General features: G+C 36.5%; 1 protein-coding gene across 1 annotated transcript in view; it reads right to left on the bottom strand.

Annotated features, from left to right (window-relative positions):
* The window catches only part of THSD7B (thrombospondin type 1 domain containing 7B), an 889,260-nt gene that overhangs the window by 675,575 nt on the left and 188,152 nt on the right, over positions 1 to 25,533 (bottom strand). The window contains exon 2 of the mRNA XM_040228521.1: positions 10,580 to 11,390. Within this exon, the coding sequence (XP_040084455.1) occupies positions 10,580 to 11,390 (811 nt within the window). The remainder of the gene's footprint in view (positions 1 to 10,579; positions 11,391 to 25,533) is intronic.

Below are 25,533 nucleotides of genomic sequence, written 5' to 3'. Positions count from 1 at the left end.
TCAGTCGTGTCTGGCTCTTTGCGACCCCATGGACTGTAGCCTACCAGGCTCCTCTGTCCATGGGATTTTCCAGGCAATAGTACTGGAATGGATTGCCATTTCCTTCTCCAGGGGATCTTCCCGACCCAGGGATGGAACCCAGGTCTCCTGCATTGTAGACAGATGCTTTACCATCTGAGCCACCAGGGAAGTCCAACAAAAATCTAAGCAAATGTCAAAAAAGGAAGAAGACCTTGAATAACTCAGTAACTGATGTGGAACAATTTCCAGTAAATAATATTAAGTAAAAAAAAAAAAAGCCAAAGCGAGCAGATAGTATGCTTTCTTTTGTGTAAGAAAGAAGAGAAAATATAAAGAAATACAAGGCGCAAAAGCTGGAAAACAAGAAAGCACATTAGCAACAAGAAGTAGAAGACAGGATGAAAGTAATTTGAATGGAGTAACACTTCTTTGAATTTAACTTTATGTATACATTTGGCTTTAGATATATGATACACCATTTAAAAAATTAAATCAATAAAGATGAGGAGGGGAAAACTAAAATCTAAAACTTAAAATTGGAGAAAAACAACGAACTAAATTTGTTATTTTCTCACTCTTCTTCCATTTTCATTCCTACCACCAAAACATTCTCTACTGCTTTCAAAGAACAAAGTATGAAAACAACTCTTTCGTTTGGGGTCTGCATTTTTTATGTTTGGGGGACTATAAAAATAGAAAATTTCTTTCCAAATCTACTTTTGTGGTGGAGATAAAATGCAAACAAACACCGTAATGATAATATTTGAGCTTTAGAAATGATGTTTCCCTTATAGTCTTAAAATTTATTAACCTTCAGAAACTCTTTTCAGGAGAAATCAAAGTATTTATTCAAGCACAGTGGTCAGAGAAATTAAGGCATGTTTAACAAAAATCAAATGATCATAGCTTATAAAAGATTGTCCATGCCAAATTTCCCTCTATATTAAAATAAGAGTAAAATTCATTCACCTGAATTTTATTCATCCAAACAATACATAAGAATCATTTTCCTATTCATATGAACAAAATGTCTAGTCTACAGATCAGAATTCCTAATTCAGATGTCCTTCTACTTAAAAAAAAAAAAAGTAAAAGAAACAAAGTAAAGCATTAAAAAAAAAAAAAGAACCTGAATAGAGAAAACTACTTCATTTCATTAAGTCAAGGCTTTATAAAAGCTCAATAACAGTATCATTGATATTTGAGAAAAGGAATGGCGATCAGGCTACAGGACAGCTATTTTAAAATGTAATAATGAAACCTCAGAGATAGTCCTGTCAAAATAAAAGGCAAAAAACAATATGCAATGAGACAGTTAAAAACAAAAGATCTTTAAACCCAAGAGGCAAATCAATGATGAGGGAGCAGAGTGGCACCCTGAGTAATACAACTGCCTATCACATTGCACATGTAACTTTGAAGGGAAAATTGCTTGATGTGATTATCAAAAGTTAAATAAATCAATGAGAGAGCTACTAAAGGACATTAATTAAAGCTCTGTGGTGTCCTAGATGAAGAAAATGACAAGCCAGCAAGGCACAAGGAGGAACATGCATTATGGGAGTAAAGATGAGGTCCTCCTACTCTAAATGCCAGGACAACCAGACATTACCATAATCAAAACAGGGGAAGCAAAATGACATTTGTCCCTACAGTATCACAGAGTACACCAAAATAAAAGTAATCTAAAGGTGGAACAAGTACAGAGTGAAAGGTATCTGTACTTAAGGAAAACTTGTACCTATGAAGGGAAACAAAGTTCATCCTAGAGGTCAACAGTCACATATAAATGATAATATTTTATTAAATGAACCAGACCCACAAAATGAAAATTGTATGCTTTATAGAAACGGATTTGAGCCTTTTTGGTAAAAATTCTGTGGACTATGTTTACACAGTTCATCAGGTTTGATACAAATAAGACAATATTGTCAATAACTCAACCACACAGCTCTCTAGGATAATATTTCTGTTAATTACAGTGGAAGAGAGAGAAACAGAAATGTCCCCACTGAACTCTGTATTTTCCTAGTAAGTCTGGTAACACCATATTTCCCTAGTCTGTGAGTCAATTTATAATGCTTCAATGACTAAATGGAATGAATACAATCAATTTCATGGAATAATGGTTTTAAAAAGGTTGCTTCAGTCTGATACGCTGCCTAGTACTCAAAAGAGAGGGCTTCCCAAGTGGCACTATTGGTAAAGAATATGCCTGTCAATGCAGGAGATGCAAGAGATATGGTTTGATCCCTGGATCAGGAAATTCCCTGGAGTAGGAAATGGCACCCCACTCTAGTATTCTTGACTGGAAAACTTCATGGGCACAGGAGCCTGGTGGGTTACAGTCCAAGGGGCCATAAGAGTTGGACACGACTCTTATGAGCACACACACACTCAAAAGAGAACAGGCTGACTTCTGGCTCCCATTTCAGCATGTGAACAGCTTGGAAGGCATCACTTCAGTCCTCAAAACAGGACTGGACACACTAAAAATCTTAGATCCATCAGAGAATTGTAGTCCCAAGGCAGATGACGGCTCCAAACATTGAAGAGACAAAGGCAGATACAGGGTACAACAAATTACTATTGGAAGAGCACACCAGAAGCAGAAACTGCCACTGGCGTCAGTACCAGGGTAGAAAAACGTGAACTGAAATTGACCAATTTCTGGTGGTTGAGTATGGACAAGCTTTTCAGTTAAAATCTCTGGGGCAAAGGGGGAGAGTCCTAGTAGATATTCTATCTACATTTTCATAAGTTTCACTTCCAGAAGTCCTACCAGGTTATCATAGAGAAGGTAAAAATCTCTTCATGCTCCCAGCAGGGAATGAGAATCCTAGCCATTTTGAAATATACACAGAGAATTTTTTTAAAAAGCCTGTCCTCAAAGGAAACTATTTTACCAAAGCCTAATCAGCTGGGATTTTACCAAGCCTAATTAGCCTATTGAAAGGAAAACATTCAACACTACCCTCTAGCCTTCCTGTTTTACTTCTAGGGGAAGAAGGACTGAGGAGTGTGAAGACCATGTTGCCGGCATACAAGTTCAATAAAAGATTGAGATATAATCACAGGACTAGAAAACACTCCTCCTCTCCTCAAAATCTGACATATCATCAATAAGTCTCTTGCATAATAAAAGGAGATTAAAACAGAAAGAATTGCATGTCCTAGATTTAGGGAGATTTCTCTAAGGAATCTCCCCTAGGAAAAGAAGGAAGAGGATAAACAAGGACACCAGAGGAAAATTTTAGACTTTAACACCTATAGCATCAGCAAACATGACCTAACTCCTAGCTAGGTAGGTACAAAACTTCACACTAAAGATCTAGTTATCTCTGTTCCCTACACTCAGTACATTAAGTCCAGCTTTCCACAAAAGAAAGGAAACAAAATGTGAACTAAAATACAAAATATAGTTTAAAAGACATAGGAAACACCCCATTCAGACTCAGATATAGCAAAATTTTGGAATTATCACAACTATGGGAATTTAAGACAACTATGATTAATATGCTAAAGACTCTAAAGTAAAAAAAAAAAAAAATTGACAAAGTGCAACCAAAGATGGGCATTACAATCATAGGGGTGTAAATTCAATGGAAGAATCAAAATGAACTGATAGGTATCAAAGACTGAAACAGAAATGAAGAATGCTCTTTGATGGACTCATCAATAAACTGGACAAAGGTAAGGAAAGAATCACTGAGTATGAAAAACATCAATAGAAACTCCAAAAACTAAAATGTAAAGAAACAGAAGAGTGAAAAAGACAGAATATCCAAGAACTATAAGACAATTATAAATGGTGTAACGTTCATTTAATGGGGATACTAGAAAGAAAAAAAACCAGAAAGGAACAGAAAAATTATTTGAAGTGACTATCAGTGATAGTTTTCCAAAATCAATGACAAACAACCAAACCACATAACCAGGATACTCAGGGAACAGATAGCATATGATAAACAAAAACAAAACAAAACAAACAATACCACCTGGGTATTCCATATTCAAATTGCAGAAAATCAAATACAAAGAGAAAATTCTTGAAAGAAGCTGGGTATGGAAATGGGGGTGGTGGAATAATGCCTAGAGAGGAACAAGGATAATATTACATCAGATTTCTTTCAGAAACCATTTCAGCAAAATGAGAGTGAAGTGTTGAAAGAAAAAATACCACCACCTAAATTTGATATCTAGTGAAATTATCTTTCAAAAGTTGAGAAATAAAGACTTTCTCAAACAAAAATTCAGGAAATTTGTCACCAGGAGACTTGCCTTGCAAGAAATGTTAAAAGAAGCTCTTCGGAGAAATGAAAATAATATAGCTCATGACCATACTTTAAAAATAAAAATGAAGTAACTATGTCTCAGGCATCCAAACTGGAGCCAGGTGGCCATTATGAACGTGGTTTCAGCCATGTTCCTGCATCACTGAAAACTTGAGTTTTCTGAAATATATCAAACTTAAGAACATTACCCACCATTTAAAAAAAAAATATATCTGCTAGCAGCTGCCAGGTACAGTCTCAAGTTCCCACTTGGTAACTATGCAAACTTGCTTATCAAGCACCCTCACTTCTTGACAGCTCCAACCCCAATTCTTGACAAATAAATTATGCAATTTTGTGGTTTCATTTATACATATCTCCTCCATTTTGTAGTCTGGTAGAATACAATTCAAGTATTTCTCGAATCTGTATCTCCCACGCTATCGTCCTCAGTTTGGCTTGAGTAAAACTCTCTTCTATTCCTTATTATATCTTGTTTACTGATTTTGTTGATACTCAGAAACTTGGATCTACATAAAGAACTATTGGAATAAATGAAGGTAAAATAAAATATTTTATTTCTTCTTAATTGAAAAAAGATAATTTGTTCAAAATTATTATAACAATGTTATTGGGTGATGATAGGTTATGGGTAAGTTAACAACAACAGTATCTGAAGGGATGGGGAAAATGGATGGGGAATACTCTATACTGCATTTCACTATGTGACCTGTTCTACTGCTATTTGAAAGTGAGTTGGATTAGTTAGAAATTTCCATGGCAAACCGTAGGGCGACCACTGAAAATGATTTCAAAAAACCTAAATTGATACTAAAAGAGACAAATGGCATACTATAAAATATTAAATAAAAATAGAGAAATGGGAAAACAAAAAATAAAAAGCAGAACAAAGAACAACAGCAGCAGTGAACAGAAAACAACAATAAATGTAGTAGCTATTAATCCAATTATAACAATAATCATTTTAAATATCAATGATATAAATATAGCAATTCTCAGAGTGGATAAATAAATACAATACAACTATATGTTGTCTATAAGAAACTAACTTTAAGTAAAAAGATACAGGCAGATTAAACAGTAAAATCATAGAGAAAAAATATCATATTAACAGTAATCAAAGGAAGCTGGAATAGTTATATTAATTCCAGAGAAAGCAGATTTGAAAGCACGGAAAATTATCAGGAATAAAGAGAGGCACTGCAAAACCCTAGTGGGGTAAATTCTCCAAGAAGACATAAAAATCCTTGTTATGCATGCACCTAACAACAGCATCAAAAGACATGAGACAAAAACTAATAGAACGGCAAAGAAAGATAGATGAATCCGTTATTATAGTTGAAGACCTCAACACCCCTCTGTCAGTAACATCAGTTCAGTTCAGTCGCTCAGTCGTGTCTGACTCTTTGCGACCCCATGAATTGTACCACGCCAGGCCTCCCTGTCCATCACCAACTCCCAGAGTTGCTGACTCTGGGAGTCAGTAACATACAGATACAGTAAGCAGAAAGACCACAGCTGAACTGAACAGCATCACCAATCAATTGAATATAATTGACATTTATATAGAATATTTCATCTAACAACAGCACAATACACATTCTTCCCAAGCTTATAAAGAACATTCACCAAAACAAACCATATTTCTGGACCATAAAACACACGTTAACAAATCGAAAAGATATCATACAAAGTATGCCCTCATAACACAATGCACTTAAACTACAAATCAAAAACAGAAAGATGGTTGTGGAACACTCAAATACTTGAGGATTAAATAGAACATCTCTAAATAATACATGAGCAAAGAAGAAATCTCAAAAGAAATTAAACATTATTTTGAACTACATCAAAATGAAAATAGAGCTTTTTAAAATTGGTGGAATGCAGTAAAAGCAGCACTTAGAGGGAAATTTACAGCACTGAATTCACATATTAGAAAAGAAGAATTATATACAATCAATAAACTAAACTTCTACCTTAGAATACTAGAAAATTAAATTCAAATACGCAGAATGAAAATACTGAAAATTAGAGTTGAAATCAATATAATGAGAAACAGAAAATCAATAGTGAACATAACTGAAACCAAAAGCTGTTTCTTTGAAAAAGTCTATAAAATTGATAAACCTCTAGATGGGTTAACTAAGAGCAAAGGAAGAACAGAAGGAGGAGAGAGTGAGTGAAAGAGACAGAAGACAAAGCACTAATAAGAGTACCGAACAAGAGGTCATGACTACCGCTGAAACTCCCCAGGGCTACTGAAGGGTAATAAAACAATACTATCAACAAGCTCATGCCCTCAGATTCCGTACCTTAGGTGAATGGACCAAGTCCTTAAAACACACAATCTGCTGAAACTCACACAAGAAGAAATCTATAATCTGAATAGATCTATATATATATTAAAGAAACTTAATCAGTATAATAACCTACCAAAGCAGAAACCATCAGGCCCAGATGGGCTGAATTCTACCAAAAATTTAAAGAAAGTGTTAGTTGCTCAGTCATGGGATCTTTCTGACCCCAGAAGGAAAAAAATACTATCAATTCTTGACAACTTACTTCTCAAAATTAAAGCAGAGGACATGATTTCTCAATTCATTGTATGAGGCCAGCACTATCGTATTACCAAAACTAGACAAAGACATTATGAAAAAAGAAGACTCTAACATTTCTCATGAACATATACACAAAAATTCTCATAAAAAATTAGCAAATAATATCCAACAACATATAAAAATACTAATACATCATAGCCAATTATGATTTATTCTGGGTATACAATATAGGTTTGACATATGATAATCAATCAATGTAATCTATCCTATCAACAGACTAAGTAAAGAAAAATCATATAATCATACCTGTATATGCACAAAAGGCACTTGACAAAACCCAACACTTATGTATGATTAAAAATTCTCAGCAAACTTGGAATATAGGAAGAGTTTTCACCTTGCTAAAGAATATCAGCAAAAAACCTGTAGTTAGCATCACACTTAATGGTGAGAAATCAGATGTTGTACTAAGATTAGGAGTAAGGTAAGAATGTCCCTTCTCACTACTCCTATTTGATAACATACTGGAGGTCCTAGATAATGCAATAAGCAAAAAAATGAAATAAAATGTGTCATATTGGAAAGAAAGATATAAAACTGTCTTTTTTGAAAATTACACACTTGTCTACATAGATAATTCCAAAGGATCAACAATGGCAATAATAACCAAAATAGAAAAAAACCCTCCTGGAACAAATAAATTATAACAAGGTTAATATAAAATATTATTAATATAAGGTTAATATAAAAAGTCACCTGCTTTCTTATATAAAAGCAATGAATAATTAGAATTTGAAAGTAAAAACATAATACATTTACATTAGAACCAATAATATATAAAATACTAAAGTATCACTCTAACTATATATATATATATAAGATCTATATGAGAAAAAGTACAAAACTGATGAAAAAAATCAAAGAAGTTTTAAATATATGGACCTTAGGTGAATGGACCACACAATAACTACACTGTTAATGTGTGGAGAAACATTCCATGTACATGACTAAATGCAATATTATCAAGATGTTAGTTCCAAGTTGATCTATACATTACAAGCATTTCCAATCAAAATCCTAGCGAATTGATTTGTAAATACAGACAAACGGATTCTAAAGGTTATATGGAAAGGCAAGAATTCCAAAAAGTCAACACAATAATTAAATATAAACAAATTCAGAGGACTGACAGTATTCAACTTGAAGACTTACTATAAAGATTAAGCATTTAAGACAGTGTGCTATTGACAAATAATAGATAATACAAGAATGGAATAATGATACAGGGCCCAGAAACTGATCCACACCAATACAGTCAACTGATCTTCAACAAAGAAGGAATGGCAGTTCAATGAAGAAGTCAGTCTTTTTAACAAATGGTGCTAGAACAACTGAATATCCATTTGTAGAAAAATCCAGATACAGAACACAAGACTTTCATTAAAATTGACTCAAAATGGACCATAGACCTAAATGCAAAATGCAGAACTGTAACACTCCTGGAAGATAACATAGAAGAAAATCTAGTTGACCTTGGGTTTGGTAATGTTTTCTCAGATATAATGCCAAAGAACAACCCATGGAAGAAATATTGATAAACTGGAATTCATTAAGATAAAAAATAACTTCTCTGTGAAAGACACTGTTAAGAGAATGAAAAGACAGATCAAAAACTAGAAGAAACTACTTTCAAAATATAATTGCTGAAACTTGGAGGTGATAGTAAAATGATCACTGGTTGCCAAGGATTTAGGGAGAGGAAAGGTGGAATTAGTAGAGACAGTAGAGAAGATTCTTAGAGTAGTGAAACTACTGTGTATTATATAGCACTGTTGTATACATGCCATTATACATTTGTCCAAGTTCAAAGAACGCACAGCACAAACAGTGAACTCTAATGTAAACTATAAGTTTCAGTAATGTGTCAGTATTGGTTCATCTGTTGTATCGAATGTACTAAAGAACCTACACTAAGGCAAGGTGTGTGTATGAAACGGTATATGTGTGGAGAGGGAGTGATGAGGAGATACAAGGGAGCTCTAGATTTGCTGTTCAATTTTTCTGTAAACCCAAAACCACTCTAAAAAATAAAATCTATTAATTTAAACAGAAATTAATTTAAAAACAGAAAAAGCCAACATTTTTAAGTTAAAAAAAAAAAGCCAACTATAGGCTGAAAACATTCTATGTAATATTCCAATAGAGAATATTAACAATGTTTGTACAGATCCCACATACAAACTGAGACAATAATCACCCCAATCATCTGCTTAATCTTTTGTTTCACAGAGGCAGGCAATAAAAGGCAGAAAATCACTCTTCAGTGGACTTGCCAAATTATATGGCATAAATCAGAATGAAGCATCAAAGACAAAATATTCTCATTTGTAAAGCAGAATGGAGGGAAAAAATAAAAAAACAATCATCGCATTACTTTGTTCTGAAATAGAGATAGTCCTTTGAGACAGCTGTGGATCCTAAGAAAACAGCAAATGATGATAATGATTAATTCCTTCCATGAGTGTTTCACTGTTTGATAATTCCAACTATTGAAAGCCATCTTAATTTGGAAGAAATTTAGCAATATACCAGTGATTACACTTAAGAACTTCTGAGGGAAAAGTAAACAGATACTACTTTTAATATACTTTTATGGTTTATGTCATGACATTATAATACAATATAAAGTAAAACAATTACAAATAATTTTGAAGCCTAAACTATTGCTTTTAAAAGTTTTAGTCCATTCTCTCTAAATCTGTCTTTCTAATTATTGCTGTGCAAGATAATGTTTCTATCAAATCAGTGCCAAAGAAAACATTCTTGGATTAACTTATTGGTATTATTATTACTATTAAATATCTACAACCCAGAAATAAGAGAATCTGCTTAATCCTCGAAATAAAGTAAACAAACAAAAATCAGTTTAAATAAAAAATATTTATATAGCTTATATCCTAAATTTGAGAATTATTTTGTCATTATAATAAATCACTTAGTATTTTTATTACTGTAATAACAAACAAAAACAATTTTTTTACAGAAAGAGTCTTTAAATTCAATAGTGCTTTACAATTTTAAAAATTTTACACATATGATTTCATGTAATCCCATAATAACCCTTTTTCCCCCTAATACTATATTACCCTAGCCTTTTCCCTTTCCCTACTGTTTGTCTTCCAAATATGAGTCTACTTCTTTTTTGTTTTATTCCCTAGTTTGTTATATTTTTTAAGGTTCCACATATAATTGATATTATACCATATTTGTCTTTCTCTGACTTATCTCACTTAGCATATTGCCCTCTGAGACCATCCGTGTTGCTACAAATGCCAGAATTTCATTCTTTTTTATGGCTGAGCTGTACTCTACTGTCACACCTTCTTTATCCATTCATCTCTTGATGAGCACTTAGGGTACAAGATCTATGTTTTTAGCAACTGATCTGTTGATAAAATGTGAAAATGGATGACTTGTCCTATACAGTCGCACTATTAATTACTCTGGCGTTCAGTGTACTTCTGGTCTAGACTCAAAATTTTTTATACTTGACACTGAAAGCTTTTCTAGAGCAACTTTTAAAAACTCAGATCCCAAACCTGATTACAATTTTCCCATTGTAGAAAACCATGAAGAAATTTTGTTATAAAATTACACTGTAAAATATTTAGGTGAATCACGGTATAAACACCAAAGACCTACCTTAACACAGCATTTCTTCCATCACTCCTTGTACACCAAACCTGGCGGGTTTGAAAACCTATCTCTATGTCCCAGGACTTGGAATGGTGATGTGCCTTGTAACTGTGATGTCTAAAAGCGACCAACTCCTTTGACTCAGAGCTAAAATCCAGAACGGTTCTTCCACTTAGGTTAAGTTCTTTGAGATGAGGCAGTCTACATTTACTCCACGGTCCAACTTTAAGGCTAAATGTATATTCCTCTGCCCCAAGAGGACAAGAAATGGGAGCATCACAGGCTCTTGACTCAGTCAAGTTAGGACACTGTGACCCTCCGTAGAGAGGGAGGGCGATAGCTGAGCGAGTTCTGTGCTGTAACTGCTTCCCACACCCATTGCTACACGTAGACCATGGCGAGAACTCAGACACCACACAATCCCGTGGGCAAGGGATGAGGCACGCTTGTTCCGTGGGCGGCTGAGGGGCAAAGTGTTCACATATCTCCTTCACAACCATGGTTCTGTTCAGCTTCTGAACACAGTGCACCGTCCGATGCTGCAACCCGTGCTGGGCGGTCACACACGCTGCGGCCCCAGGCCTGGCTGGGCCCAGGTCAGGAGGAGCCAGTACACAGTGGTGCCAGTCGGAAACCTCCCACTGGAAGAGGTCTCTGTGCCAGTCACAGACTCGGAAGCAGCTTCTTTCCTTCGGAGGTCTGTTGTGTTCATCACAGTTAGACAGGTGGCTCGTCCACCCCTCAGAGTGGAAACACCACAGGGCACGACTCTGGCTTCCGCCTGGCCCACAGTTTCCTGTACACCTTCCCCAGGGGCCTGCAGGCAGAAAAGACAAAGGGGTGGATTACTGCAAGATCCCAGGCCACCATCCACACAAAAACAGGTCAATCGGTACACCATGAGACACAAGCAGTGTGAAATTGTGAAATACAGAACAAAAATATAACTTAGTGGTTAAGAAAGTGGATTCTACATCAGTTGGCCCTTCTTGAAATCTCCAATTCATCTCTTAGTAGCAGTCTCAACTTGGATGAATTATCTCAATTTTCCAAGTCTTAGTTTCCCACCTACAGGAACAGATAATTAAAGTGCTGACTTGTAGAGTTTTTCTGAGGATCAGTAATAAAATGTGATTCCAAGTAAAAATACATAATTATTATGTTTCAAAGCCTATGTATCTAACTCAATATTAATCTTTCAAGTTACAGTTTCATCTAAAAGAAAAGCCCCAAATCCAGGATTTTAATAAACTAGGATTTTTCATGTTTCCAATTCTTCAGCTCACAACCTAAGTATAAGCTCAGAAGAAAAAGACATTAAAAAAAATAACTTGCAAAAGCATCCTAAATATATATTTGCTTTCTAAATACTGTCCTCAGTTTTGGCTTTTACTTACAGAATGAAGAAAAAAAATCTGATACAGGGGTAAAAGTGACGTTAATAAAAGCAGCAGCGCTGAACTATCTGTGGAAATTCTGCCCCTACAATCCCTGGAATATACTGTCTGGGTAAGGCTTCCAAGGGCATCCCTGGTGGCTCAGTGGTAAAGAATCCTCCAATGCAAGAGGCGTACGTTTGATCCCTGGGTCAAGAAGATCCTCTGGAAGAGGACGCATGGCAACCTACTCCTGTATTCTGGCCTGGAAAATTCCAAGGACAGGGAAGTCTGGCAGACTACAGTCTATGAAGTCACAGAGTCAGACATGATCTAGCAACTAAACAACAATAACTTCCAACATTAGCTTGTAATATGCCAAATCTTTTAATTAATGAATTAGTTTTATGAGAAAGTTTCAAGAAATGGACAAATAAAAGAGCTACCCATTGATATTTCTCACTTTTCTTTTTGCGTCCTAAATATAAACACACTAGCTGACCTCATCCATTAGGCTGATCATCGATCTTTCCACAAAGACAGCAAGTAATCACATTTTGTGTCAATGGGAAAAAAAATAGTTTCCTCCTTTTCTCTTTACCTAAATATTTAATAAGAGCCTGAAAAAAGAAGTTTATCACTGTTATGTTTGCCCCTTTGCTAGGTTTGGAATCACCATAGAAGCAACTCTGCTGCTGTTGCTGCTAACTGGCGTCAGTCGTGTCCAACTCTGTGCGACTCCATAGACGGCAGCCCACCAGGCTCCCCCGTCCCTGGGATTCTCCAGTCAAAAACACTGGAGTGGGTTGCCATTTCCTTCTCCAACGCATGAAAGTGAAAAGTGAAAGTGACATCGCTCAGTCATGTCCAACCCTCAGCGACCCCATGGACTGCAGCCCACCAGACTCCTCCATCCATGGGATTTTCCAGGCAAGAGTACTGGAGTGGGGTGCCATTGCCTTCCCTGAGAAATCATTTAATTTCCACAAGCAAGAGAAAGAAGGTGAAGTCTTTCTCTCTTTCCTCAAATCTGATCAAACTCCAACATGTCACTTAATTAGTCCCTGGAATGTATTTTCAAGCACATCCAGTACATTTCTAGAAGCAGTAAATATGTATAGTAATATGCATTTAGGAAGAGACATGTGCCTCCCCAGAGAAACAGTATTTGCATTTGCTTCACTGAAGATCTCTCACTGTGGCAGGGCAATACTTTTGAGGTTGTAATGTACCCAGTCTACCAGTTATTTCCCCGAGCCCTGGGTGTGCAGAACTGCTATTCTAGGCAATACCATGTTGATAATTCCAGTGCTGATGATTTCTGTCACTTTATGAAAGAGAATAAAATGTACTCTCATCTTCTTTTGGTGCCCCAACACTCGCATGTGGTGCCCCATTTCTTGTTGAAACAGAGTTTTACTGAATGAAGTCAGCCTACAGTCACCAAAATGCCCTTTGGTTTCCCATACTCTTTCCTGGGTGAGCTGTCCCAGGACTGTCTCCTCAGGCACAGTCAGTGTGCATGGGAAGTGCAGCGTTCAGCACAGGTTGACTAATCAACCACCTTTACTTCTGATTATTTCCTCCTGAATCACCCACAGTTTAGTATTCTGCTCACTGAGATGCTCACTGTGACATGATGGTTACTTGCAGGCTCCAGGTGTCTAGATGTTCTAGAACAGATTCAGGTTCAATATGCCACTCCCTGCCCAGCATCCCAGACCATGCCTGTGAACATTTACTATTATTAAAAACACAAAATACAAAACCCAAACCCATGGTTACTATTTCAAAAAATATATGATTGTAGGAAACTTTTTAAATCTTTAGATTTTAATCGTGTAAAATTATTTACTAATTTTAATCAGTTAAAATTAGATTTTAATTTTTGATCTATCCAGGAGTTTGGGATTAACATATACAGGCAAATTCTTTACTGCCTGAGCCACCAGGAAAGCCCAACATATACATACTAGTATATATAAAGTAGACAACCAGTAAGGACCTATTGTATAGCACAGGGCACTGTACTCAATATTTTATAACAACAAACAAGGGGAAAGAACCTGAAAAAGCATATATATATATAAATATATATATATACATATATATATAGTGTGTGTATATATATATATAAAGAACGTATATAAAACTTTTTATATATATAACTGACTGTGAGTTTATAAATATATAACTGATGATATATTCAGTTTATATATACATATGTTCAGTTTATATATACACATACTGCATTATGTGCTCAGTCACTCAGTCACATCCAACTCTTTGTGACCCTATGCACTGTAGCCCACCAGGCACCTCTATTCATGGAATTTCCCAGCAAGAATATTGGAGTGGACTGCCATTCCCTACTGCAAGGAATCTTCCTTACCCAGGGATCAAACCCAGGTCTCTGTGTCTCCTGCATTGGCAGCCAGATTCTTTACCCTGGCACCACCTGGGAAGTACATATATATAATATATAAGTATATATAATAACTATATATAATGTATATAATATGTATATAACTAAATCATTTTGCTCAACACCCAAAATTAACACAACATTGTAAATCAACTACACTTCAATTAAAAAATAAATTCTGTTTTGAATGATCTAAAACAGTTATTAGTTAGGAACTCATGTACACCCGTGGTGGATTCATGTCAATGTATGGCAAAACCAATACAGTATTGTAAAGTAAAATAAAGTAAAAATAAAAATTAAAAAAAAAAAGCTTTTTTTGCAAAAACACTGGGTTTTAAAATATAGGCTGTCAATTTCTATTTGTTTAGGTATCAAGTATACACAACTTTATACTTAGTATTTATTCCTGTATATTAAAGAATGTAAGACCAAACTAGTGGCACCTCTTCTAACCAGTCTTAAAAAGCTAACAGTAAATTTAATCAATCTAGAACTTCTTACAAAGTGACCCTTATTCTTAATTTTTAAATATTTGATTAACACATTTTCTTATTATTAACAATCTGTTTTCTTCTAAGTTTTTGCCCATTTTCAAAACTGTTAAGGTATCTTTTTTATTATTTGAAATCATTAATATTTTAAACTATATAAATTAATATTCTTCCCTTAGAATTCATTTCTCCATCTACATAGAATTTTGCCATTCATTTTTTCTAGATCAATGAAGACGAAATATAATTATTAACAATTATCCTCCAATTAAAAACAAATAAATAAAAAGAAATAATTATACCATTTGTTAAAGGCTATTTAATTCAGATGACCATTATATCTACTACTGTGGGCAGGAATCCCTCAGAAGAAATGGAGTAGCCATCATGGTTAACAGAAGAGTCCAAAATGCAGTACTTGGATGCAATCTCAAAAACAATAGAATGATCTCTGTTCGTTTCCAAGGCAAACCATTCAATAACACAGTTATCCAAGTCTATACCCCAACCAGTAACACTGAAGCAGCTTAAGTTGAACGGTTCTATGAAGACCTACAAGACCTTTTAGAACTAACACCCAAAAACAGATGTCCTTTTCATTATAGGGGACTGAAATGCAAAAGTAGGAAGTCAAGAAACACCTGGAGTAACAGGCAAATTTGGCCTTAGAATACGGAATGAAGCAGGGCAAAGACTAACAGAGTTTTGCCAAGAAAATGCACTGGTCATAGCAAACACCCTCTTCCAACAAGATAAGAGAAGGCTCTACACATGGACATCACCAGATGGTCAACACTGAAATCAGATTGATATATTCTCTGCAGCCAAAGATGGAGAAGCTCTATACAGTCAACAAAAACAAGACCAGGAGCTGACTGTGGCTCAGATCATGAACTCCTTATTACCAAATTCAGACTTAAATTGAAGAAAGCAGGGAAAACTGCTAGACCATTCAGGTATGACCTAAATCAAATCCCTTATGATTATACAGTGGAAGTGAGAAATAGATTTAAGGGCCTAGATCTGATAGAGTGCCTGATGAACTATAGAATGAGGTTCGTGACACTGCAGCAGACAGGGATCAAGACCATCCCCATGGAAAAGAAATGCAAAAAAGCAAAATGGCTGTCTGGGGAAGCCTTACAAATAGCTGTGAAAAGAAGAGAGGCGAAAAGCCAAGGAGAAAAGGAAAGATATAAGCATCTGAATGCAGAGTTCCAAAGAATAGCAAGAAGAGATAAAGCCTTCTTCAGCGATCAATGCAAAGAAATAGAGGAAAACAACAGAATGGGAAAGACTAGAGATCTCTTCAAGAAAATTAGAGATACCAAGGGAACATTTCATGCAAAGATGGGCTCAATAAAGGACAGAAATGGTATGGACCTAACAGAAGCAGAAGATATTAAGAAGAGATGGCAAGAATACACAGAAGAACTGTACAAAAAGGATCTTCATGACCCGGATAATCACGATGGTGTGATCACTCATCTAGAGCCAGACATTTTGGAATGTGAAGTCAAGTGGGCCTTAGAAAGCATCACTACGAACAAAACTAGTGGAGTTGAAGGGATTCCAGTTGAGCTACTTCAAATCCTGAAAGATGATGCTGTGAAAGTGCTGCAATCAATATGCCAGCAAATTTGGAAAACTCAGCAGTGGCCACAGGACAGGAAAAGGTCAGTTTTCATTCCAATCCCAAAGAAAGGCAATGCCAAAGAATGCTCAAACTATCGCACAATTGCACGCATCTCACATGCTAGTAAAGTAATACTCAAAATTCTCCAAGCCAGGCTTCAGCAATACGTGAACCATGAACTTCCTGATGTTCAAGCTGGTTTTAGAAAAGGCAGAGGAAGCAGAGATCAAATTGCCAACATCTGCTGGATCATGGAAAAAGCAAGAGAGTTCCAGAAAAACATCTATTTCTGCTTGATTGACTATGCCAAAGCCTTTGACTATGTAGATCACAATAAACTGTGGAAAATTCTGAAAGAGATGGGAATACCAGACCACCTGACCTGCCTCTTAAGAAATATGTATGCAGGCCAGGAAGCAACAGTTAGAACTGGACATGGAACAACAGACTGGTTCCAAATAGGAAAAGGAGTATGTCAAGGCTGTATATTGTGACCCTGCTTATTTAACTTATATGCAGAGTACATCATGAGAAATGCTGGACTGGAAGAAACACAAGCTGGAATCAAGATTGCTGGGAGAAATATCCATAACCTCAGATATGCAGATGACACCACCCTTATGGCAGAAAGTGAAGAGGAACTAAAAAGCCTCTTGATGAAAGTGAAAGAGGAGAGTGAAGAAGTTGGCTTAAAGCTCAACATTCAGAAAACGAAGATCATGGCATCTGGTCCCATCACTCCATGGGAAATAGATGGAGAAACAGTGGAAACAGTGTCAGACTTTATTTTGGGCGGCTCCAAAATCACTGCAGATGGTGACTGCAGCCATGAAATTAAAAGACGCTTACTCCTTGGAAGAAAAGTTATGACCAACCTAGATAGTATATTGAAAAGCAGAGACATTACTTTGCCGACTAAGGTCTGTCTAGTCAAGGCTATGGTTTTTCCAGTGGTCATGTATGGATGTGAGAGTTGGACTGTGAAGAAGGCTGAATGCTGAAGAATTGATGCTTTTGAACTGTGGTGTTGGAGAAGACTCTTGAGAGTCCCTTGGACTGCAAGGAGATCCAACCAGTCCATTCTGAAGGAGCTCAACCCTGGGATTTCTTTGGAAGGAATGATGCTAAGGCTGAAACTCCAGTACTTTGGACACCTCATGCGAAGAGTTGACTCATTGGAAAAGACTCTGATGCTGGGAGGGATTGGGGGCAGGAGGAGAAGACGACAGAGGATGAGATGGCTGGATGGCATCACTGACTCGATGAACGCAAGTCTGAGTGAACTCTGGGAGTTGGTGATGGACAAGGAGGCCTGGCGGGCTGCGATTCATGGGGTCGCAAAGAGTCAGACACGACTGAGCGACTGAACTGAACTGAACTGAACTGAGTGGTTTTGTGCTGTATTTGTTTTCTTGTTAAAAATTCAGGAATTTTACCAGGTGGTCATTAAATCATTCATGATTTAAAATCAGCCATGGTGAGAGTATTTACATCACACTACAAATCAAGGCAAATGAAGGCGCTTTTTTTTAAACAGTGAGCCAGTTGGTTTATCTTACATCACTGGTGACTTGATAAGTGTCTTCCTTCCTTCTGTTCCTTATAACAATCCCATGAAGTGAGGCTACTTTGCTCATTTTATCAGTTGAGGGAAATGGAATTCATAGAAGTTACAATGCACACCCAAGTTACACAACTAGTGTGTGATAAACTAGAATGAAACTCCAGATCTGTGTGACCCCAAGATGGGGCTCCTGCCCTACATTTGAAAAGACCCTTTTCTATGGTATGCACTGGTATGTGTGATCCTAAAATCACAAGGCAAATGCATTTTTTCACTTAGCTACAATCTCTCCAATTTGTTAATACTCCTTTGGATGTGAGTAGAACAAGTCATCAAGGTCGTGGCAGCACAGCGTTTCCCCCCTTGACCCTGGGAATTTAGGACAGCAGGTTTTGCATACTAAGACACATGCATGTTTATAAACTTTAATCACTGCATTTAGGAAGGCATGGTCGAGGGAGAATAGTTTTTCCACATGTTAAAGCGAACTTTGCAGACAACTGAAAAGAATCTGAATAACAAGTAAATGTAACTTGAATTGGCTATGCTGGGGAAAAAATGAAAAACAAATTGTAAACAAGACATCTAAGATATGACAAGACCTCTCAGCAATTGGCCTGTAACAATTTGCATTTTTCAGTCATGGAGAGGAAAATGTGTCCCATGATTTATTCAGTTGTGTTTGGCTATGAACTTAAAACACACACAATAGTGAAAATCACAGCCCTGAGGGATTTTGCCTTTTCAAAAAACATACATATTGAAGTAAAATGTGAACTGCAGTATGACAAATCTTAAATCCCTTGTCCAAGTGCAGAAATAGAAGAGCTGATTAAAATTTTGAGCAGTTGCATGAAGAAAAAGAATATCACTTTTGAATTTGACATATATATAAAACATATGGTTATATTCAGAATATACACGAGATAGATAATCTAAACAAATAAGAAATCTATGTACAAACAATAATCATTTTATATTTCTTAATTGGAAATAAGCTTTAAGTAACACAAATAAAACAAAATTTTCATTACCTTAGGAGATGGACCCTACAAGATACTGCTCTGATGTATGTCAAAGAGTGTTCTGACTATGTTTTCCAGAATTTTATAGCATGATCATATGCTGCTGCTGCTGCTGCTAAGTCACGTCAGTAGTGTTCGACTCTGTGTGACTCCATAGACGGCAGCCCACCAGGCTCCCCCATCCCTGGGATTCTCCAGGCAAGAACACTGGAGTGGGTTGCCATTTCCTTCTCCAATCTGGTCATATAATTAGGTCTTTAATCCATTTTGAGTTTGGAGGTTCCTTAAAAAACTAAAGATAGAGCTACCATATTGTCAGGAGCCACGTTAGGCATCACTGACAAAATGGAGGCATGGTCCCAACCCCCTCCCCTCATCTCGCAGGCACAGCCCTGGGATGAAGGAGTTAGGCCTTGTGATTCTGACTTGTTCTTTCCTTTCTTCAGTTGAGTTGGCTGGAAAGAATGTTAAGGTGCTTGAGAGAAGCATGAGAAAGCACAAAGCCTTCTACAGCTGTACCCGAAAATAATCTATAAAGTAACCATTGACATTCGTTCAAAGATCTTTACAAAGAATGTTCCAGGCTGAGCAGGTAGGCCACAGCTCGAGGCCATGGGAAGGACTGTTATCTGAGACCTGTTTGTGAGGGGAATATTTATGGCAAAGGAAGTTTGCTGAGTTTAGGGTTTAGGAATAATTAAGAATAGCTAGAAGCCTTTTTAGGAGATAGTGATCTTAAGATGCTAGGGGCAAACAGGATTTAGAAAGATAAGAAATAAACTGAGGAATCTGGCATGAGTTACAATATAATCACAAGTTAAGTACAGGACACATAAGAGAAAGTAAATAATAGTAAATCAGATTCTGAGAGAATTGCTGAAGCAGGAACTTTGTTTGAAGGACAACAGTGATTTCTGGAGACAGTAAATCTGGGTGGGGAAAACTGAAAATGTCAAACCTCTGACCTAATGATTTTGTCAAAGTATAAAAGAAAACCTGAAGCTTGAAATAAACATGTAGTTCCATACTATGAGTCAGAGGCTACATCATCGTCTGCTGACACCACTCACGCCTTCAGGCTGATTCCCTGGCTGCTGGAGCTGGACTCCAGCACCATATGATCCAGAAATCCCATTCCTGGGTATATATATGTAGAAATCCATACTTCAAATATATATATGCACCCCAAAATTCATTGCAGCACTATTTACAATAGCCAAGACATGGAAAAAAACCTAAATGTCCATCAACAGATGAAAGGATAAACAAGTGTGGTTCAGTTCAATTCAGTTCAGTTCATTTCAGTCGCTCAGTCGTGTCCGACTCTTTGCGACCCCATGAATCACAGCACGCCAGGCCTCCCTGTTCATCACCATCTCCCGGAGTTCGCTCAGACTCATGTCCATTGAGTCTGTGATGCCATCCAGCCATCCCATCCTCGGTCATCCCTTTCTCCTCCTGCCCCCAATCCCTCCCAGCATCAGAGTCTTTTCCAATGAGTCAACTCTTCGCATGAGGTGGCCAAAGTACTGGAGTTTCAGCTTTAGCATCATTCCTTCCAAAGAAATCCCAGGGCTGATCTCCTTCAGAATGGACTGGTTGGATCTCCTTGCAGTCCAAGGGACTCTCAAGAGTCTTCTCCAACATCACAGTTCAAAAGCATCAATTCTTCAGCGCTCAGCCTTCTTCACAGTCCAACTCTCACATCCATACATGACCACAGGAAAAAACATAGCCTTGACTAGACGGACCTTAGTCGGCAAAGTAATGTCTCTGCTTTTGAATATGCTATCTAGGTTGGTCATAACTTTTCTTCCAAGGAGTAAGTGTCTTTTAATTTTATGGCAGCAGTCACCATCTGCAGTGATTTTGGAGCCCCAAAAAATAAAGTGTGGTACATATATATAACGGAATATTACTTACCCATAGAAAATGATGAAATAATACCATTTGTAGCAAAATGAATGGACCTAGAGATTATCATACTAGGTGAAGTCAGACAAAGAAAGACAACATTAATTATATGTAGAATCTAAAAATGATACAAATGAACTTATTTTCAAAACATAAACAGACACATGGAATTGGAGAACAAATTTATGGTTACCAAATGGGAAAGGGAGGTAGAAGAAAGGATAAATTAGAAGGCTGGAATTAACATATACCCACGACAATGTGTAAAAAAAAGATAATCAACAAGGACCCACTGCCAAGCATATAGAATGCTATTCAATACTATGTAATGAACTATATGGGAAAAGAATCTGAAAAAAAGAATATGAAGATATGCAGATGACACCACCCTTATGGCAGAAAGCGGGGGAAAAAAAAAAAAACTAAAGATCCTCTTGATAAAAGTGAAAGAGGACAGTGAAAATGTTGGTTTAAAACTGAACATTCAGAAAGCTAAGATCATGGCATCTGGTCTCATCACTTCATGGCAAATAGATGGGGAAACAATGGAAACAGTGACAGACTTTTTTGGGGAGCTCCAAAATCACTGCAGATGGTGACTACAGCCATGAAATTGAAAGATGCTTGCTCCTTGGAAGAAAAGCTATGGCAAACCTAGACAGCATATTAAAAAGCAGAGACATTACTTTGCCAACAAAGGTCCCTCTAGTCAAATTTATGGTTTTTCCAGTAGTCATGTATGGGTGTGAGAGTTGGATTATAAAGAAAGCTGCTTCTGCTGCTGCTAAGTCACTTCAGTCGTGTTTGACTCTGTGCGACCCCATAGACGGCAGCCCACCAGGCTATGCCGTCCCTGGGATTCTCCAGGCAAGAACACTGGAGAGGGTTGCCATTTCCTTCTCCAATGCATGAAAGTGAAAAGTGAAAGTGAAGTTGCTCAGTTGTGTCAGACTCTTAGCGACCCCATGGACTGCAGCGTACCAGCACCAAAGAATTGATGCTTTTGAACTGTGGTGTTTGAGAAGACCCCTGGACTGCAAGGAGATCCAACAAATCCATCCTAAAGGAAACCAGTCCTGAATATTCATTGGAAGGACTGATGCTGAAGCTGAAACTCCAATACTTTGGCCACCCAATGTGAAGAACGGACTCATTTGAAAAGATCCTAATGCTGGGGAAGGTTGAAGGCAGGAGAAGGGGATGACAGAGGATGAGATGGCTGGATGGCATCACCAACTCAATGGACATGAGTTTGAGTAAGCTCAGGGAGCTGGTGATTGACAGGGAAGCCTGGCCTGCTGCAGTCCATGGGGGTCACAAAGAGTAGGACATGACTGAGCGACTGAACTGAATTGAAACTGAATCACTTTGTTATACAGCAGAAAGTAACACAACATTGCAAATCAACTCTACGTCAATATAAAATAAAAATTTTTTTAAAAATTGAGAACAATTAAAGGTTTAAAAGTTTAATTGCATACATAATTACATGTATAAGTTTTAAACTAAAACTTGAAAACATTTCAATGGTGTAATAGGAATAGTAATTTTCTACTTGTTTACCTGCACTAAGATTATGTAAAATCACCATCCACCTGCGACTCATTACCTTCTATGAAATAAACACAGCTACTCTGCAATAAACTGTGAAGTATTTCAAGTCACATCAGTTCTAATTAACATGCTAACATTTTTGTATAGAAGTGAATTTTTTGGACACAGGGTAGCATCAATGAAATCTCAAGTTACATTCACCTTTAAAACTCTATGATTTCTCTGTTTTTGTCTGGGTTTTTGAAGAAAGTGCAAATCTGTGAATGTTCTAATGTAATATTCCTCTAAAAGTAGAAAAGTGCTGGCAAATTGTATTCTCTTAATTAAGTTATCCTTAAGTGGATTAGTTTTGATGAACGTATTACCCAATCTAAATCATCATAATTAAGGCAGCCCAGAGTATGTCTGAATTTTAGGTGTGGTATTAAGAAGCCTGCAACCAAGGGGGAAAAAGCACTCCAGAGAACAGGGAATAAACATATTCCCAGGAGCGTTCACACTGTTCTCACCACTATTTGAAGTAACAAATTTGATTTAATACCATTCACACAATAGGAAGAGATGTTTGTTTTATTATTCACTTTCTTTTAACCACAGCTTTTATTATCCTGACACTGCTTTATATTTAACTAGACCAAAAACACTGAGGAATGACATGGATGACACGGCTGAGCTTTACTGTTCTAAACAAATTATTGGTGGATAATTACTGAACCAAAGCACTCAGAAACCTGAGCATTACACAATGTGACATAAAACAGCATTGATCCACTTGTAAGATGTCTCATCTACAAGAAATTGCTTAGAATTTCTGTCATAACTTTCAGATCTCAAAAAGCTTTCACATTGATCATGGAGAAATTAAAGTAATATCTCCATTACACAGTGGACAATTATCTAGGAAATCACACTTTCTAAAATACATCAAAGAACCCAAGGGATGAGAAAAAGTGGCCAGTGAACATTTATTCACTGAAACAACCATTATTCATTATCTGCTATTTGACAAGTAGTGTATTAGACTCTGGGAATATAAAAATGAATGAGACATTAAATACATCTCATAATAACTGTGCACTAAATATAATGCCTACATGCTTATGAAAGGACATCAGGCCCCTCAGGGTTGTCTACACTTAGCTTGTACACAGCATTAACAATCTTAATTTGATTTCCCAGAGTTTATTAAATCGAAAGCAGAAGCCTAGAAGTTGAGAGGGACCACTGAAGGCAGGTACAGTGATGAAAGTCAGAAGAGATGATAGTTCCTGAGTCTAAAATTCAAAATATATTATGATAATTAATAATTTCTACTAGCAGGGGATCTATAAAGTCACCCAACCTTTCAGAGGAAACCTGCTCATTAGAAATATCCATTTGTGAGTTATGCCTCTGATAGCAACAGGCACACAACACAGAAAATGGAGAGACAGAAAAAAAAATTAATGGGAAGGAATTTAAACCCTAATGCATTTCATTTATTTTATGGATTTTATTAGATTTTTTTTCTCATTAGAGTATAGTTGATTTCCAATGTTGTGTTAGTTTCAAGTGGGCTTCCCAGGTGGTGCTAGTAGTAAGGAACCTGCCTGCCAATGCAAGAGACCTAAGAGACATGGGTTCAGCCCCTGGATAGGGAAGATTCCTGGAGGGCACCAAGGACAGAGGAGTGTGGTAGGCTCACAGTCCATAGGGTTGCAAAGAGTTGGACACAACTGAAGCAACTTACCATGTTGCACAGCACATTAGTTTCAGATATACAGAAAAGTGAATCAGCTATACAAATACATACACCCACTCTTTTTTAGATTATTTTCCCATATAGGCCATTACAGAGTATTGAGTAGAGCTCCCTGTGCTATAGAGTAGATCCTTACTAGCTATCTGGTTTGTTTTTTTTTTTTTTTTTTTTTTTAGCTATCTGTTTTATATATAGTAGTGTGTATATGTCAATTCCAATCTTCCAATTTATTCTTCCCCATCTTAACACCTGGTAACCATAAATTTGTATTCTACATATGTAACTCTGTTTCTGTTTTATACAATAGATATGTTCACTTGTACTCTTCTTTTAGATTCCACATATAAGCAATATCATATGATACTTGTCTTTCTCTTACTTAATTCACTCCACATAACAATCTCTAGGTCTATCCACATGGCTAAAAATGGCATTGTTTCATTCTTTTTTATGGCTTAACAATATTCCACTGTATATATGTAACACATGTTCTTTATCCACATCTCAGTTGTAAAAAACACAATGACACAGAGGTTAAACATGTTACTAAATGACCAATGGATCACTGGAGAAATCAAAGAGAATATAAAAAAATACCTAAAGACAAATGACAATGAAAATACAATGATCCAAAAACAACACAGCAAAAGCAATTCCAAGAGGGAAATTTATAGCAATACAATTTAGCTCAAGAAACAAGAAAAATCTCAAATAAACAACCCAACCTTACTCCTAAAGCAACTAGAGAAAGGAAAACCAACAAAACTCAAAGTTAGTAGAAGGAAATATATGATAAAGGTTAGAGCAGAAATAAAAGAAATAGAGACAAAAAAACAACAGCAAAGATCAATGAAACTAAAAACTGGTTCTTTGAGAATATAAACAAAGCTTTAGCCAGACTCATTAAGAAAAAAAGGAAGAGGATTCAAGTCAATAAAATTAGAAAGGAAAAAGGAGAAGTTACAATGGACATAACAGAAGTATCAAGGATCATAACACACTACTACAAGCAACTATGCAGCAATAAAATGGACAGCCTAGAAGAAATGGACAAATTCATACAAAGGCACAACCTTCCAAGGCTGAACCATAAGGAAATAGACAATATGAACAGAGAAATCACAAGTACTGAAATTGAAATGGTAGTAATCACAAGTACTGAAATTGAAATTGTGATTTAAAATCTCCAAACAAACAAAAGTCTAAGATCAGCTGACTTCACAGGAGAATT

The sequence above is a fragment of the Oryx dammah genome, unplaced genomic scaffold, assembly GCF_014754425.2.
Source record: "Oryx dammah isolate SB20612 unplaced genomic scaffold, SCBI_Odam_1.1 HiC_scaffold_27, whole genome shotgun sequence".
Taxonomy (NCBI): Eukaryota; Metazoa; Chordata; class Mammalia; order Artiodactyla; family Bovidae; genus Oryx; species Oryx dammah.
This window is presented reverse-complemented; position numbering and strand designations above follow the sequence as displayed.